This window comes from Pipistrellus hanaki, assembly GCF_964339955.1.
Source record: "Pipistrellus hanaki genome assembly, chromosome: X".
In the NCBI taxonomy this organism is placed as follows: domain Eukaryota; kingdom Metazoa; phylum Chordata; class Mammalia; order Chiroptera; family Vespertilionidae; genus Pipistrellus; species Pipistrellus hanaki.
Window position 1 is genome coordinate 75,558,691 of NC_140524.1, and position 14,757 is coordinate 75,573,447.

Consider the following 14,757-nt stretch of genomic DNA (forward strand, 5'->3'; position numbering starts at 1 on the left):
ATTAAAAATCTGATGTACTCTCTCTTTCTTTCTTTCTTTCTTTCTTTCTTTCTTTCTTTCTTTCTTTTTTTGTTAATCCTCACCCAAGAATATTTTTCCATTGAAATTTTTAGAGAATAGAAAGAGAAGGGGAGAGACAGAGAGAAACATCAATGTGAGAAAGACACATCGATTGGTTGCCTCCCGCATGTGCCCTGACTGGGGGCTGGGCATAGAGCCTGCAACAGAGGTATATTCTGGATGATGAATACACAAGCTCAGTAGGCTCCAAATTTCCAATCTGGTGGTCTCCACCAAAAGTACTTATGTACAGCAAGTTTAGCAGTAAATCTGACATTTGGGCTTTTAGGGTTTTGATGTGGGAAATTTACTCTCTGGGGAAGATACCATATGAGAGATTCACTAACAGTGAAACTGCTGAACATATTGCCCAAGGCCTACGTCTCTACAGGCCTCATCTAGCTTCAGAAAGGGTATATACCATCATATACAGTTGTTGGCATGAGAAAGCAGATGAACGTCTCACTTTCAAAGTTCTTCTGAGCCACATTCTAGATATCATGGATGAAGAATCCTGAGCTCACCAATAAGCATCCTAGTTCTACTCTCCTCCACAAACTCCAATTTCACTTTCTTGAGGCAAACCAAGGCTACAGGCCCTGGAGCCTTTGTGCTCTGGCTGAATACACAAAGGCCCCTCCTCTACATCTAGGGCTGCCTCTCTTCTTTAATTCCCTGGGACAGTACCTTCTGAGCAAAGGCTAAGGAATTATGGTGCCTGGTACTGTCTCCCAGGGAAGAATTTTCCCAAGAGTATTAAGACAGACTGAATTTGGGATGGAAAGTTTTGGGGAGGGAAGGGTGTAAATAGCCTCATGAGGGTTCCAACAGCTCTTTTGGGTATGCATTAGAGCTTACTGGGAGGGAGGCCGAATTTGGTAAGAATAAAACGGTGTCATAAAAATGGGAAGGGAGGGTGTTTTCATATAATAAAATTACTAGAAAGCAAAAAAAAAAAATCTGATGTACAGAATAAACTGGTGAATATAATAGAATAAGGGAAATAGAAAGGGAGTGGACTGACAACTTTCAGGGGGAAAGGAGTGTGGAGGTTCAGGAAGAGACTGGACAAAAATCATACACCTATGGATGAGGACAGTGTGGGGATGTAAGGGAAGAGGGTGGAATGGGTACCAGGTGGACGGGAGCTTTGGGGGGAGGGGGAGGAACAACTGTAATAATCTGAACAATAAAGATTTATTAAATTTTTTAAAAAGAAATTTTAAAAGAAAGATTTATTAAATTAAAAAAAAAAATAAGTCAGGTCTGGCCACTGTTGCCCAATGGTTGAGCATCAACCCAGGAACCAAAAGGTCACTAGTTTGATTCTCAGTCAGGGCACATGCCTGTATCTCATTGATCCCCAAAAGGGGGTGTTTAGCGAGCAGCTGATTGATCTTCCTCACTCATCGATGTTTCTCTCTCTCTCTCTCTCTCTCTCTCTCTCTCTCTCTCTCTCTCCTCTCTCTCTTTCTCTCGCTTCCTCTCTCCCTAAAAAAAATCAGTAATATGTTTTATTAATATATTTTATTGATTTTTTTACAGAGAGAAAGGGAGGAGAGAGAGTTAGAAACATCGATGAGAGAAAAACATCAATCAGCTGCCTCCTGCACACCCCCTTATGGGGAATGTATCTACGACCAAGGTACATGCGCTTGACTGGAATCAAACCTGGGACCTGGGACCTGTCAGTCTGCAGGCCAACGCACTATCCACTGAGCCAAACTGGTTAGGGCTCAGTAACATTTTTTTAAAAAAGATTAGATGTTCACCCTGACCAGTGTGACTCAGTGGTTGGAGCATCAACCCATGCAACAAAGGGTTGTGAGTTCAATTCATGGGTCAAGGGCATGTACCTGGGTTGCACGTTCAAACCCCAGGGCACATGTGGGAGGCAATCAGTCAATGTGTCTCTCTCATTTTGATAATTCTCTTTTTGTCCCCCTGTCCCTCCTCCCCACCCCCCTTCTCTCTCTTCCTCTCTCTGTAAAAAGAACCAATGGAAAAAATATCCACGAGTGAGGCTTAACAAAAAAATTTGAAGATCAGATGTACTCCATAAGAAAAAACAAAGTGAAAAGGGGTTAGAGAGGAGATGTTAAAGTGCTTTTTAATTTAAAAAAACACATGCACTGCCCTGGACAGTTGTTCAGTGGTTAGAGCATCAGCCCACGGACTAAAGGGTCTCAGGTTCGTTTCCAGATCAAAAGCACAAACCTGGGTTACAGACTCGATCCCTGGCCCCTGAGTCAGGGGCATGTGGGTGACAACCAGTCCATATGTGATGTTTCTCTCTCTGTCCCCCTTAACTCTCTAAAAATCAATAGGAAAAATATCCTTGGGTGAGGATTACCCAAAAAGAAAAGCATATGCACTGACTACTCAGGTGAATACACACAAACAAAAAGGTATATGTGTAAAATATACTCAGAAGTAGTATTAATTTACTTTAAATGTAACTTAATTAGTTTTAAAATTTTAACTCATAATACATAAATGATAGATTATATATTTCTGTACTATTTCCACATCTTCTAATGTTACCTATTTTTCACAGTCAACATTCATCAACCCCTCTATAAGACATTTCCATTACACATAAAACCAGAAATACATCGTTCTCTAAGCACCTAGAACTATAAAACCTTATATTTTCACTTATCTAAGATAACACCTCCAATATATTAGCTAAATACTGGATACATAGAGGCTATTAAGTCCTTTAATAGCTACTCCACCATAAAACAATAAATGAAATGTAGTCTAAAAGATATTGCACATTCTTTTTCAATTTACCTGTGCTTTGGCTCATCATAAGTCTTGGAGGAGAACTTGTTTCTTCAGATTCTTCTGATGACTGTGCCAGAAAATCATGAAGTTTCTGAACCAATGTATTCAACTTGCTTTCACTATCAAAACAAAATTTAAGGAATTTCCTTAGTTAGCCTATCATGAATTTAATTAAATGTAAAGTTCTCTATATGGTAAGTGGTCTGAAGAATGCATATTCAAACTAAAACGTAAAGAAAATAAATGTTTTTTCTATAGGGATATAAAAATAAGTAACACAACCTACTGTACAGTTACCTAGGATCAAAATATTATTTATGTAAAATGCTGATGTTATGATATTTTGCTTTATATGATTTAAAATAATGATTCAGTAATTTATCAAATATAGTTCCTGAGCACTTACTCTCTGAAAAGCTTCATTAGTCTTTTTTTTTCTTTTAATTATTACTCTGTCTGCTGCTTGGCATAGAAACATTGAATAAATGATTGACAAAAAACATAGAACAGGACTCAGAAAAGCTCAGAGATTCCCCAGGGAAATATTTATGTAACTAAATTATCTAGTTATATAAAAACCTAATATGCAAATAGCCCAAAAGGCGGAACAACTGAACAACTGGACACTATGATGTGCGCTGACCGCCACGGAGTGTGCGTGGAACATGGCAGGCATCAGCATGGAATATGGCAGGCGTCAGCCACAGTGGGATGGTGGAGCAGTTGAGCAGGGCGACAGACCAAGGTGGGGTGCCGGTCACTGTCATTGGGGCAAGCCTCTGGTAGTTACTGAAAATTCTTTGCTCCTGTACAACACAGTCCCGCCCTGTGCTCGCAACTGCTGCAGACACCATCCCCATTCGCACCTGCTGCCGGTGCCCAGTGCCAGTCCCGATCGCTTGGCACAAACAGCAGGTTTGAATGGTGGCTGCCGGCCCCAATTGCCCCTAAGGGCTTCTCCACTTCCCCCTGATCCTGAGGGGTGATTGGGGTAGCAGCCACTGGTAGCACCTGATGGCAGTACCGGTCCCGCTCACACCACTGCTGGCACTGGCTCCAATGCTCCAAGCCATCAGCATGTGGAAACAGCAGTGGCGGCAAGAACAGGACTGCCAGAAGTCAGGGAACCAGGGGCCCTGGCGGAAGGAGCCAGGCAGGGGTGCAGAGAATGCTGGAGACCCACCCCTGTGCCCACCACAGGCTCTCAGCCCGTTCCAGGTGCACAGATTCATGCACTGGGCCCCTAGTTATAGTATATCCTTTTAAGTTATATAACAGGTAACTCAAAGGGGACATAAAAAGTTAAATGTTTCAAATGCAGAAAATAAACATATACCCTATCTATATAATCTATATATATATGGCTAATATGCAAAGTCCCCCCTCGGAAGTTCGACCGGGAGACCAGGCGTTCGATTACTTGCTATGATGTGCACTGACCACCAGGGGGTGTCACAGAACAAAGGAAGGCCTGGGCTGGAAGCCAGAAGGCCTGGATCAGCCCTGACAGATGGCCAGGCCTAGGGACCCTACCCGTGCACGAATTTCATGCACTGGGCCTCTAATTTCTAATAAAAGATTTCCTAAATTTAAAAGCAAGAAGGAAAATAGATAAAATTTACTTCATCCAAATTCAAAACTTGTGTGTATCAAAAGTTACAATCAAGAAAGTGAAAAGGGAGAATCCAAGATGGCGGCATAGGCAACACCTAACTGCAGCCTCACACAACAATTTCAATAAAATACAACTAAAATATAAAATGGACATTACCCAGAACTACAAGAAAATCGACTGACTGGAAATTCTACAATGAGAAGGAAACAGAAAACCAAAAGGAAAAGCAGAGGAGCTGTAAAACTGCAGGGGTCCTCAAACTTTTTAAAGTGGGGGCCAGATCACGGTCCCTCAGAGAGCTGGAGGGCTGGACTATATGAACTACTAATTCCTACTGTAATACCTCGGCTGCGCTCACTGCCCAAAAAAACCTGGCGGGCCAGATCAGACTCCTCTGCGGGCCGCATGTGGCCCACAGGCCATAGTTTGAAGACCCCTGTGTAAAAGCCTAAGGTACGGAGACATGTTGTTCGGGCGAAGAGGACAGAGCCGGAGAGGAGAGGCAGCTGAGTGCCTGGCTGGCGTTCCCTACCAGGAAGGAGATAAAAGCTCTGGACTGTCCTGAACTCCAGATCCGACAGCACTGAACCCCAGTTCTGGGCCAGACCCTGGGGACCCAGGCTCATACAGAGGGAGCCTGGGCTGTTAGGCGGAATCTTAGGGGAGCAGCGAAAGGCAGTACCCCGGGAGGCGCGCATATTACGCGCAGAGGACTGACCGTTGACTCTGCTGCTAGATTGCCCTAGTGGGAAGGAGACAAAAGCTCCAGACTGTGCTGAGCCCCAGTTCTGACTACACTGAACCCCAGTTCTAGGCTAGACCCTGGGGACCCAGGCTCATACAGAGGGACCCAGGGTAGCAGCAAAAGGAAGTCCAGGAGGCGCGCACATTGTGCGCAGAGAACGGGCAGTTGACTGTGCTGCTGGATTGCCGTGGCGGGAGGGAGACAGGAGCTCCAGACTGCTCTGAACTCCACTTCCAACTCCACTGCCAACTGAACTGAACACCAGTTCCGGGCTCATTGGGGGAGAGACTAGACTGTTTGGTAGCAGGCTAAATTCGAGGGCACCTTTCTCTCAGAGGTGCTTGCAACGAGTACTGAAGGACCCTGAGGAATACTGAGACTCAGGAGCCTCATAGGGCATGGCTGACGGAAGTCAAGGCTGTAGGATCTACCCTGAAACTCCACCCCATCCAAGCTGAACAGAGACTTTTAAGGCTACCAACTCAGGGAAGCTGCGAAAATGCAGAGACAAGGAAACAGATCACAAACGAAAGAAATGGAGGACAAAAAGGGACTGGATATAGAGTTCAAAACCACGCTTATAAGGTTTTTCAAGAATTTCCTAGAAAAGGTCGATAAGACCTATGAGGATATGAAAAGGGATCAACTAGAAATAATAAGAGATCAACAAGAAATAATAAGGGATCAACAAGAAATAAAAAATACATTCTCTGAAATAAAAAATATTATACAGAGTCCTAAAAACAGAATGGAAGATCGCAAGAATCAAGTCAAAGATTTGGAACATACAGAGCCAAAAGGAACTCCTCCACAGAAGCAAGAAGACAAGAGTATCCAGAAAGTTGAAGATAATGTAAGAAACCTCTGGGACAACTTCAAGCGAACCAACATCAGAATTATGGGGTCCCAGAAGATGAGAGAGAGCAAGATATTGAAAACATACTGAAAGAAATAGTGACAGAAAACTTCCCCCACCTGGTGAAAGAATTAGACTTACAAGTCCAGGAAACACACAGAACCCCAAACAAAAGGAATCCAAAGAGGACCACACCAAGACAAATCATAATTAAAATTCCAAGAGCAAAAGACAAAGAGAGAATATTAAAAGCAGCAAGAGAGAAACAGGTAGTTACCTATAAAGGAGCACCCATATGATTGTCAGCTGATTTCTCAACAGAAACCATGCAGGCCAGACAGGAATGGCAAGAAATATTCAAGGTGATGAATAGTAAGAACCTACAGCCAAAAATAATCTACCCAGCAAAGCTATCACTCAGAATCGAAGGCCAGATAAAGAGCTTCACTAATAATAATAAAAAAAAAAAAAGCTAAAGGAGTTCATCACTGCCAAACCAGAATTATATGAATTGCTGAAGGGGGTTCTTTTGGGAGAGAAAGAAAATAAAAGATAAAAATTATGAACAACAAATACATAACTATCAACAAGTGAATCTAAAAACCAAGGGAATTAAAAAACTTGATGAACAATATTAACTGTTGAATATAATACAATCAAAGGTATGGAAGGTGAGTGGACTGATGATTCTCAGGGAAAAGAGGAGTGGGGGATGCGGGAAGAGACTTAACATAAACTGTGCACCTATGGATGAGGACAATAGGGGGTGGGGAAAGGGCAGAGGGTGGGGTAGGAATCTGGTGGAAGGGGAAAAAATGAAGTTTTGTAATAATATGAACAATAAAGGTTTATTAAAAATATAATAAAATAAATTCATTACATATTTTTTAAAAAAAAGAAAGTGAAAAGGCAACCCATAGAACTAAAGAAAACTTTTCAAAAAATCTGAAAAGGTATTAATACCCCTTTTTAATAAGATATATCCTTCTAAAGTTATAATAATACAAAGTATTCTTATAATTAAATAATAAAAAGAGAAACCAATTTAAAAATAGGCAAAGGGCTTAGGTTAAATTTGCCCCAAAGATATACAACTGGATAACAAGCACAATGCTCAAGATTATTAGTTACTAAAGGCCCAATGAACAAAATGTGTGCAAGAGTAGGTCTTCCTTTCCCCTGCTGACGTTGCCAGCTTCCCTCTGGCACCCGGGACCCGAGGTTCCAATGCAGCCCTATCTTGATCCGGAACATGGTCCGGAAGGACATCTGGTCTAATTAGCATATTATACTTTTATTATTATAGATTATGAAAATGCATATGAAAACCAAGAGATACTATTTAATGCTCATGTAAAGTGGTATAATAACTGTGAAAAACATTTTAGTAGGAACTCAAAAAATTAAACATAGAGTTACCAAATAACTAGGAATTTCATTCCTAGACATATACCCAAGAAAATGAAAATATATGCCCACCCAAAAAAAAAAATTGTACACAGCAGCAGTAGTTATAATAATCAAGAAGTAGAAAGTACCCAAATGTTCATAAACTGATGAAGAAACAATAGAACATTATACCCCAATAAAAAATACTCCACATGGCTTACTCTTGGAAACATTATGCTAAATAAGGCAGATACAAAATGCCCTATATTGGATGTTTCCATTTACTAGGTGTACTGGTTAATAATGCAGATTTTTTTTCAATAGATGGAGTTACATACATGTTGAGATATATGCGATTTGATATGTATGCTATTTTGTTGTATGGACAACAATCTTCAAAACTTCATGTCAAATTTGCTGAAAGTATTAACATCATAGATATTTGTGAATACTGGTTTAAACGCTTTAAAAGTGATGATTTCTTTTTTTTTTTTTAATATATTTTATTGATTTTTCACAGAGTGGAAGAGAGAGGGATAGAGAGTTAGACACATCGATGAGAGAGAATCATCGATCAGCTGCCTCTTGCACACCCCCTACTGGGGATGTGCCCGCAACCAAGGTACATGCCCTTGCTCGGATTCGAACCCGGGACCTTTCAGTCCGCAGGCCGACACTCTATCCACTGAGCCAAACCGGTCCCAGCTAAAAGTGATGATTTCTATGTGAAAGACAAAGAACGTCCAGGTCAACAGAAAAAGTTTGAAGACCAACCATTACAAGCATTATTAAATGAAGATGGATGTCAAACTCAAAAACAACTTGCAGAAAGAGTAAACGTTACTCAGCAAACAAGTTCTGATCATTTACAAACAACGGGAAAGATTTCAAAGGAAGGAAAACGGGTGCCACATCAACTGAACGAAAGACAAATGATAAACCGAAGTTGTCAGTAAAACTGTTGCTTCAACAGCATGAAAGAAAGTCTTTTTTTGCATCGAATTGTGACTGGCGATGAAAAGTGGATTTATTTCTAGAATCCCAAATGCACAAAATCATGGGTTGATCCAGGTCAACCATCAACATGGACTGCAAGGCCAAATCACTTCGAAGACAATGCTCTGCGTTTGGGGGGATCAGGAAGGTGTGGTGTATTATCAGCTTCTAAAACCAGGTGAAACCATTAATACTGATCGCTACTGACAACAAGTAATCAATTTGAACCATGCTTTGATCGTGAAACAACCAGAATGTGCCAGAAGACACAGCAAAGTAATTTTACTTCATGATAACACACTATTACATGCTTCAAAACTAGTTAAAGACACGTTAATAGATCATCACGTACACAAAGCCTTGTGTTTCTGTGGGTTCCAGAGTCACTGGGGCTTCATAGCTGGGAATGGGGGGCCCTGCAGGGTTTCACCCACTCCCTCACCTCCCCAGTGCTTTTTCACTGGGTCTGGCCCGGCCTGCATTTCAGACCAGAAAAAGAGTGAGTGTTGGTGAGAGCAGGATGGGAGCAGGATGGGACCAGCCAGGAGCCAAAAGCTCAATTTTAAAAAATATCTCCTGAGTGGCAGTAAAGTAAGTGTAAGCTTTACTAACACTCTCAAAGGACCAAACTGGAAAAATCAACTGAGGACTAGCTTGAGAGAACCTTGATAACCAAAGATGGAAAGTGGAGACTGCAGAGACTGGTAGGGAGGGTGGAGACATGAAAGGGGTGGCCAGGCTCCCACAGACAGAAGGTGAAGTCCAGGAGGGATATCTCAGCTGAGGGGAGTGGGGGTCCCACTGAGAACTCTGGGGTCTAATACCGAAGCTCGGCTCCGCAGCCCAGAGCACCAGAACTAAAAAAGGTGCCCACTGAACATCTAGCTATGAAAAGCAGCAAGGTTGCTGTCTGCCAGAGACAGATGGCTGGAAATGCAGGCACACTTTTAAAGGGCCAACACACAAAATGTCAGTGTAGACCACATGTGTCAAACACAAGGCCCGCGGGCCAAATCCATCCCGCCAGGCCTTGCAATGTGGCCCGCACCGCGCTGTCATCACTGCACTCCGCTGTCAGTTTATGACATTGTCAGTTTATGACTGTTCAGTAAACCATTCGGCCCGCGATTTAGGCTGGATTTTAGATTTTGGCCCCTTCTCTGATTGAGTTCGACACCCCTATTGTATAGGATAATACTGGAAGTTCTAGCCACAGCAATCAGACAAAAAGAAAGAATAAAAAAGCATCCAAATTGGAAAGGAGGAAGTAAAACTCTCATTTCTTGCAGATGACATATTGTACATAGAAAACCCTAAAGACTCCACCAAAAAAACTACTAGAGTTATTTAATAAAGGAATTTGGCAAATTAGCAGAATGTAAAATTAACACCCAGAAGTCAAATGCATTTTTATACACCAATAATGAATTCTAAGAGAAACTAAACAATCAATCCCATTTACCATTATAACAAAAAAAAAGTAAGATACTTAGGAATAAACCAAGGAGGTAAAATACTTCTACTTGGAGAACTACAGGATGTTGAAAAAAAGAGATAAAGATATAAACAAGTGGAAGAATACACCATGTTCATGGATTGGTAGAATTAACATCATTAAAATGTCTATTCTAACCAAAGAAATCTTCAGAATCAATACAATCCCTATTAAAATACCAATAGCATATTTCACAGATCTAAAACAATTAATCCAAAAAATATATATGGAACCAAAATATACCCCAAAAAGCTGCAACAATCTTGAGAAAGAAGAATAAAGTAGGAGGGATCACAATACCAGATATCAAGTTTTACTACAAAGCCATTATAATCAAAGCAGCCTGGTACTACCCAGTTTCCCTAAAAATAAGACATCCTCCGAAAATAAGACCTACTTACAGGTTTCCTTCTGAGTGAAATATAAGGCATCCCCCCAAAAATAAGGCCCCCTAGGCTCTGTCTCAGAATGCTATTGCTAAACATGAGAGATTTGGTCCACTGATTCTGAAAGAAATGGAGTCACAAGAAATTCACCAGGAAATTCAGGAATTGGATTGTTATGATGATATTCCAGAAGATGATGACATGATTGTCATTGAATAAATGAGTAAATTCTTGATACTGTAGGATTCACAGTTTGTCTGGTTTGTGTTGACAACTACCGTACTACCATACCGTATACAGGTAATAAATTTCCTTTATTTTCATTTAACAATAAATGTGTACCGTATTCTTCTTCATGGAAAAATAAGACATCCCCTGAAAATAAGACCTAGTGTATCTTTGGGAGCAAAAATTAATATAAGACACTGTCTTATTTTTGGGGAAACAGGGTAGCACAAGAACAGTGATATAGATCAATGGAACAGAACACAGACCCCAGAAATCGACCCCAGCCATTACCCTCAATTAATATCTGACAAAGGAGGCAAGAACATACAGTGGAGTCAATGAAGTAACTTCAATAAGTGATATTGGGAAAATTGGACAGATACAAGCAAAAAAAAAAAAAGAAAGAAAGAAACTAGACCATTCACAAGAATAAACTCAAAATGGATAAGAGACCTAAATGTGAGTTGTGAAACAATAAAAATGCTAGAAGAAACCATTGGCAGCAAAATTTCAGACATCTCTTGTAGAAATATGTTTGTGGATACATCTCCTAAGGTAAAGGAAACTAAGGAGAAAATACACAAACGGGACTATATCAAAATAAAAAGCTTCTGCACAGCAAAAGAAATCATCAACAAATTGAAAAGGGTGCCCAACGCCAAGACTGGTTTGGCTCAGTGGATATCGGCCTGTGGACTGAAGGGTCCCAGGTTCGATTCCGGTCAAGGGCATGTACCTTGGTTGCGGGCACATCCCCAGTTGGGGGTGTGCAGGAGGCAGCTGATCGATGTTTCTCTCATCAATGTTTCTAACTCTCTATCCCTCTCCCTTTCTCTCTGTAAAAAAATTAATAAAATATTTTTTTTAAAGAAAGAAAGAAAAAGGTGTCCACTGCATGGGAGAACACACTAATATTTTCCAATGATACATAAATTAAGAGGTTAATATACAAAATATATAAGGAACTCATACAACTTAACAAAAGGAAGACAACAAACGAAAGAAATGGAGGACAAAAAGCGACTGGATATAGAGTTCAAATCTACGCTTACAGGTTTTTCAAGAATTTCCTAGAAAAGATTGATAAGATCTATGAAGATATGAAAAGAGATCAACTAGAATTAATAAGGAATCAACAAGAAATGATAAGGGATCAACAAGAAATAAAGAATACATTGTCTGAAATAAAAAATATTATACAGAGTCCTAAAAACAGAATGGAAGATCGCAAGAATCAAGTCAAAGATTTGGAACATAAAGAGCCAGAAGACACTCCTCTGCAGAAGCTAGAAGGCAAGAGAATCCAGAAAATTGAAGATAATGTAAGAAATCTCTGGGACAACTTCAAGCGAACCAACATCAGAATTATGGGGGTCCCAGAAGATGAGAGAGAGCAAGATATCGAAAACATACTGAGAGAAATAGTGACAGAAAACTTCCCCCACCTGGTGAAAGAATTAGACTTACAAGTCCAGGAAGCGCACAGAACTCCAAACAAAAGGAATCCAAAGAGGACCACACCAAGACAAATCATAATTAAAATTCCAAGAGCAAAGACAAAGAGAGAATATTAAAAGCAGCAAGAGCAAAGAAGGTAGTTACCTATAAAGGAGCACCTATACAATTGTCAGCTGATTTCTCAACAGAAACCATGCAGGCCAGAAGGGAATGGCAAGAAATATTCAAGGTGATGAATAATAAGAACCTACAGCCAAAGATAATCTATCCAGCAAAGCTATCACTTCGAAGGTCAGATAAAGAGCTTCACTAATAAAAAAAAAAAGCTAAAGGAGTTCATCACCACCAAACCAGAATTATATGAATTGCTGAAGGGGGTTCTTTCGGAAGAGAAAGTAAATAAAGATAAAAATTATGAACAACAAATACATAACTATCAACAAGTGAATCTAAAAACCAAGGAAATTTTTTTTTAAAAATCTGATGAACAATATTAACTGTTGAATATAATAGAATCATAGGTATGGGAGGGGAGTGAACTGACGATTCTTGGGGAAAAGGGGAGAGGGGGATGTGGGAAGAGACTGAACATAAACTGTGCACCTATGGATGAGGACAATGGGGGGTGGGGAAAGGGCAGAGGGTGGGGTGGGAACCTGGTGGAGGAGAGCAATGGAGGGGGGTGGGGGATAAGGAACATTTGTAATAATATGAACAATAAAAATTTATTTTAAAAAAATTGGAAGACAAACAACACAATTAACACAATTGAATAGATACTTGTCTAAAGCGAACGTACAGATGGCCAAGAAACATGAAAAAGTGTTCAAGGATCATCAGAGAGATGCAAATTAAATTGACAAAGAAGTATCACCTCACACCTGTCAGCATGGCTAATATCAACATGTCAACAAATGACAAATGCTGGTGAGAATGTGGATAAAAAGGAACCCTCGTACACTGTTGGTGGGGATGCAGACTAGTGTAGCCACTATGGAAAACAATATGGGGTTTCCTCAAAAAATTAAATATGGAACTTCCATTTGACTCAGTGACCCCACTACTAGGAATATATCCTAAGAAACCTGAAACACAAATCAGAAAGTATGTATGCACCCCTATGTTCACAGAAGTGCAATTTATAATAGCTAAGAATGGAAACAGCCCAAGTACCCATCCATAGATGAGTGGTACATTTACACCATGGAATACTATACAGCAGTAAAAAGAAGCATCTCTTACACTTTGACACAGCATGGAGGGCCTGTAAATTATTATACTAAGCAAAATAAGCCAGTCAGAGTAAGACAAGTATCACATGATCTCACTCATATGTGGAATCTAATGAACAAAATAAACTAATTAACAAAACAGGAGCAGAGACAGAAGCATGAAACAAACTGGAAATTTCAGAAGGAAGTTGGGGAAGGGTGGTTGGTGGGAAGACAAAGAACTTGTATGCATATATGCATAACCCATGAACACAGACAATAGGCGGTGAAGGCCTGGGGTGGAGGGAGGGGACAGGCTAGAAGGGGTCAATAGGGATAAAAGGGGACATATGTAATACTTTCAACAATAAACTTTTAATTTAAAAAAAAAATGCACCATCACTTCTGTTTTATTCCTGCCAAAAATCCATAACCTTAATCCGTGGTCAGCAAACCGTCTCACAAGCCACATGCGGCTCTTTGGCCCCTTGAGTGTGGCTCTTCCACAAAATACCATGGCCTGGATGAGTCTATTTTGAAGAAGTGGTGTTAGAAGTTTAAGTTTAAAAAATTTGGCTCTTGCCGGGACCGGTTTGGCTCAATGGATAGAGCGTCGGCTTGGGGACTGAAGGGCCCCAGGTTCGATTCCGGTCAAGGGCATGTACCTTGGTTGTGGGCATATCCCCAGTAGGGGGTGTGCAAGAGGCAGCTGATCGATGACTCTCTCTCATCGGTGTTTCTAACTCTCTATCTCTCTCCCTTCCTCACTGGAAAAAATCAATAAAATATATTTTTTTAAAAATGGCTCTTAAAAGAAATTTCAATTGTTATACTGTTGATATTTGGCTCTGTTGACTAATGAGTTTGCTGACCACTGCCTTAATCTAATCAGAAGGAGGCATCACGCAAAGGACCTTCAAAAAATAATTGACTGGCTCTCTTCAAAGATATCAAGGTCAGGAAAGACAATGAGATGCAGAACTTCCAAGTCAAAGGGCATTATTAAGGCAATTTGAAAATTTGAATATGGGTTTTGGATTAGATAAGAGTACTGTACATATTAAAATTTTTATTTGATACTTACCTTGTAATTGTGCAAAAGAATAACTTTGTCCTTAGAAAATAGATGAAGCTTTTATGGGAAAGGAAGCATGATTTCTATTATACAACTTACTCTCAGATGGTTCAGGAGCAAAAATGAGTATAACAAGAAAATGGAAATGATAAAGTATTGGGGACAAAATATTAACAATGGTGACGCTGGATAAAAGGTGAGTAGGTTTTTTCCAATCCTGCAATTCTTCCATAAATATGAATATCAAAATTAAAATTACAAAAAATCCGTAGCATTTAAACTCTTATTCAAATACCTTCTTTTTCTCAGTTCACAGAACTATTTAGTCCAATTTCAGTTAATCTGACTACATGTCCAATCCAAGAAAGCAGATGCCAGTTTAAAATATATCTTTGATAATTTTGCTTGAAAAAATTAAAAACTTTGTATATCTGCCACTTCACTCCTGCTGTG

General features: G+C 40.1%; 1 protein-coding gene across 13 annotated transcripts in view; it reads right to left on the bottom strand.

Annotated features, from left to right (window-relative positions):
* The window catches only part of ATRX (ATRX chromatin remodeler), a 227,719-nt gene that overhangs the window by 195,244 nt on the left and 17,718 nt on the right, over nucleotides 1-14,757 (bottom strand). For 10 of the 13 annotated variants that reach the window (XM_084869377.1, XM_084869373.1, XM_084869365.1 and 7 more), the window contains exon 2: nucleotides 2,857-2,969. The exons of the other annotated variants lie outside the window; for them this stretch is intronic. In XM_084869377.1, the coding sequence (XP_084725503.1) occupies nucleotides 2,857-2,969 (113 nt within the window). The remainder of the gene's footprint in view (nucleotides 1-2,856; nucleotides 2,970-14,757) is intronic. 13 annotated transcript variants of the gene reach the window in all.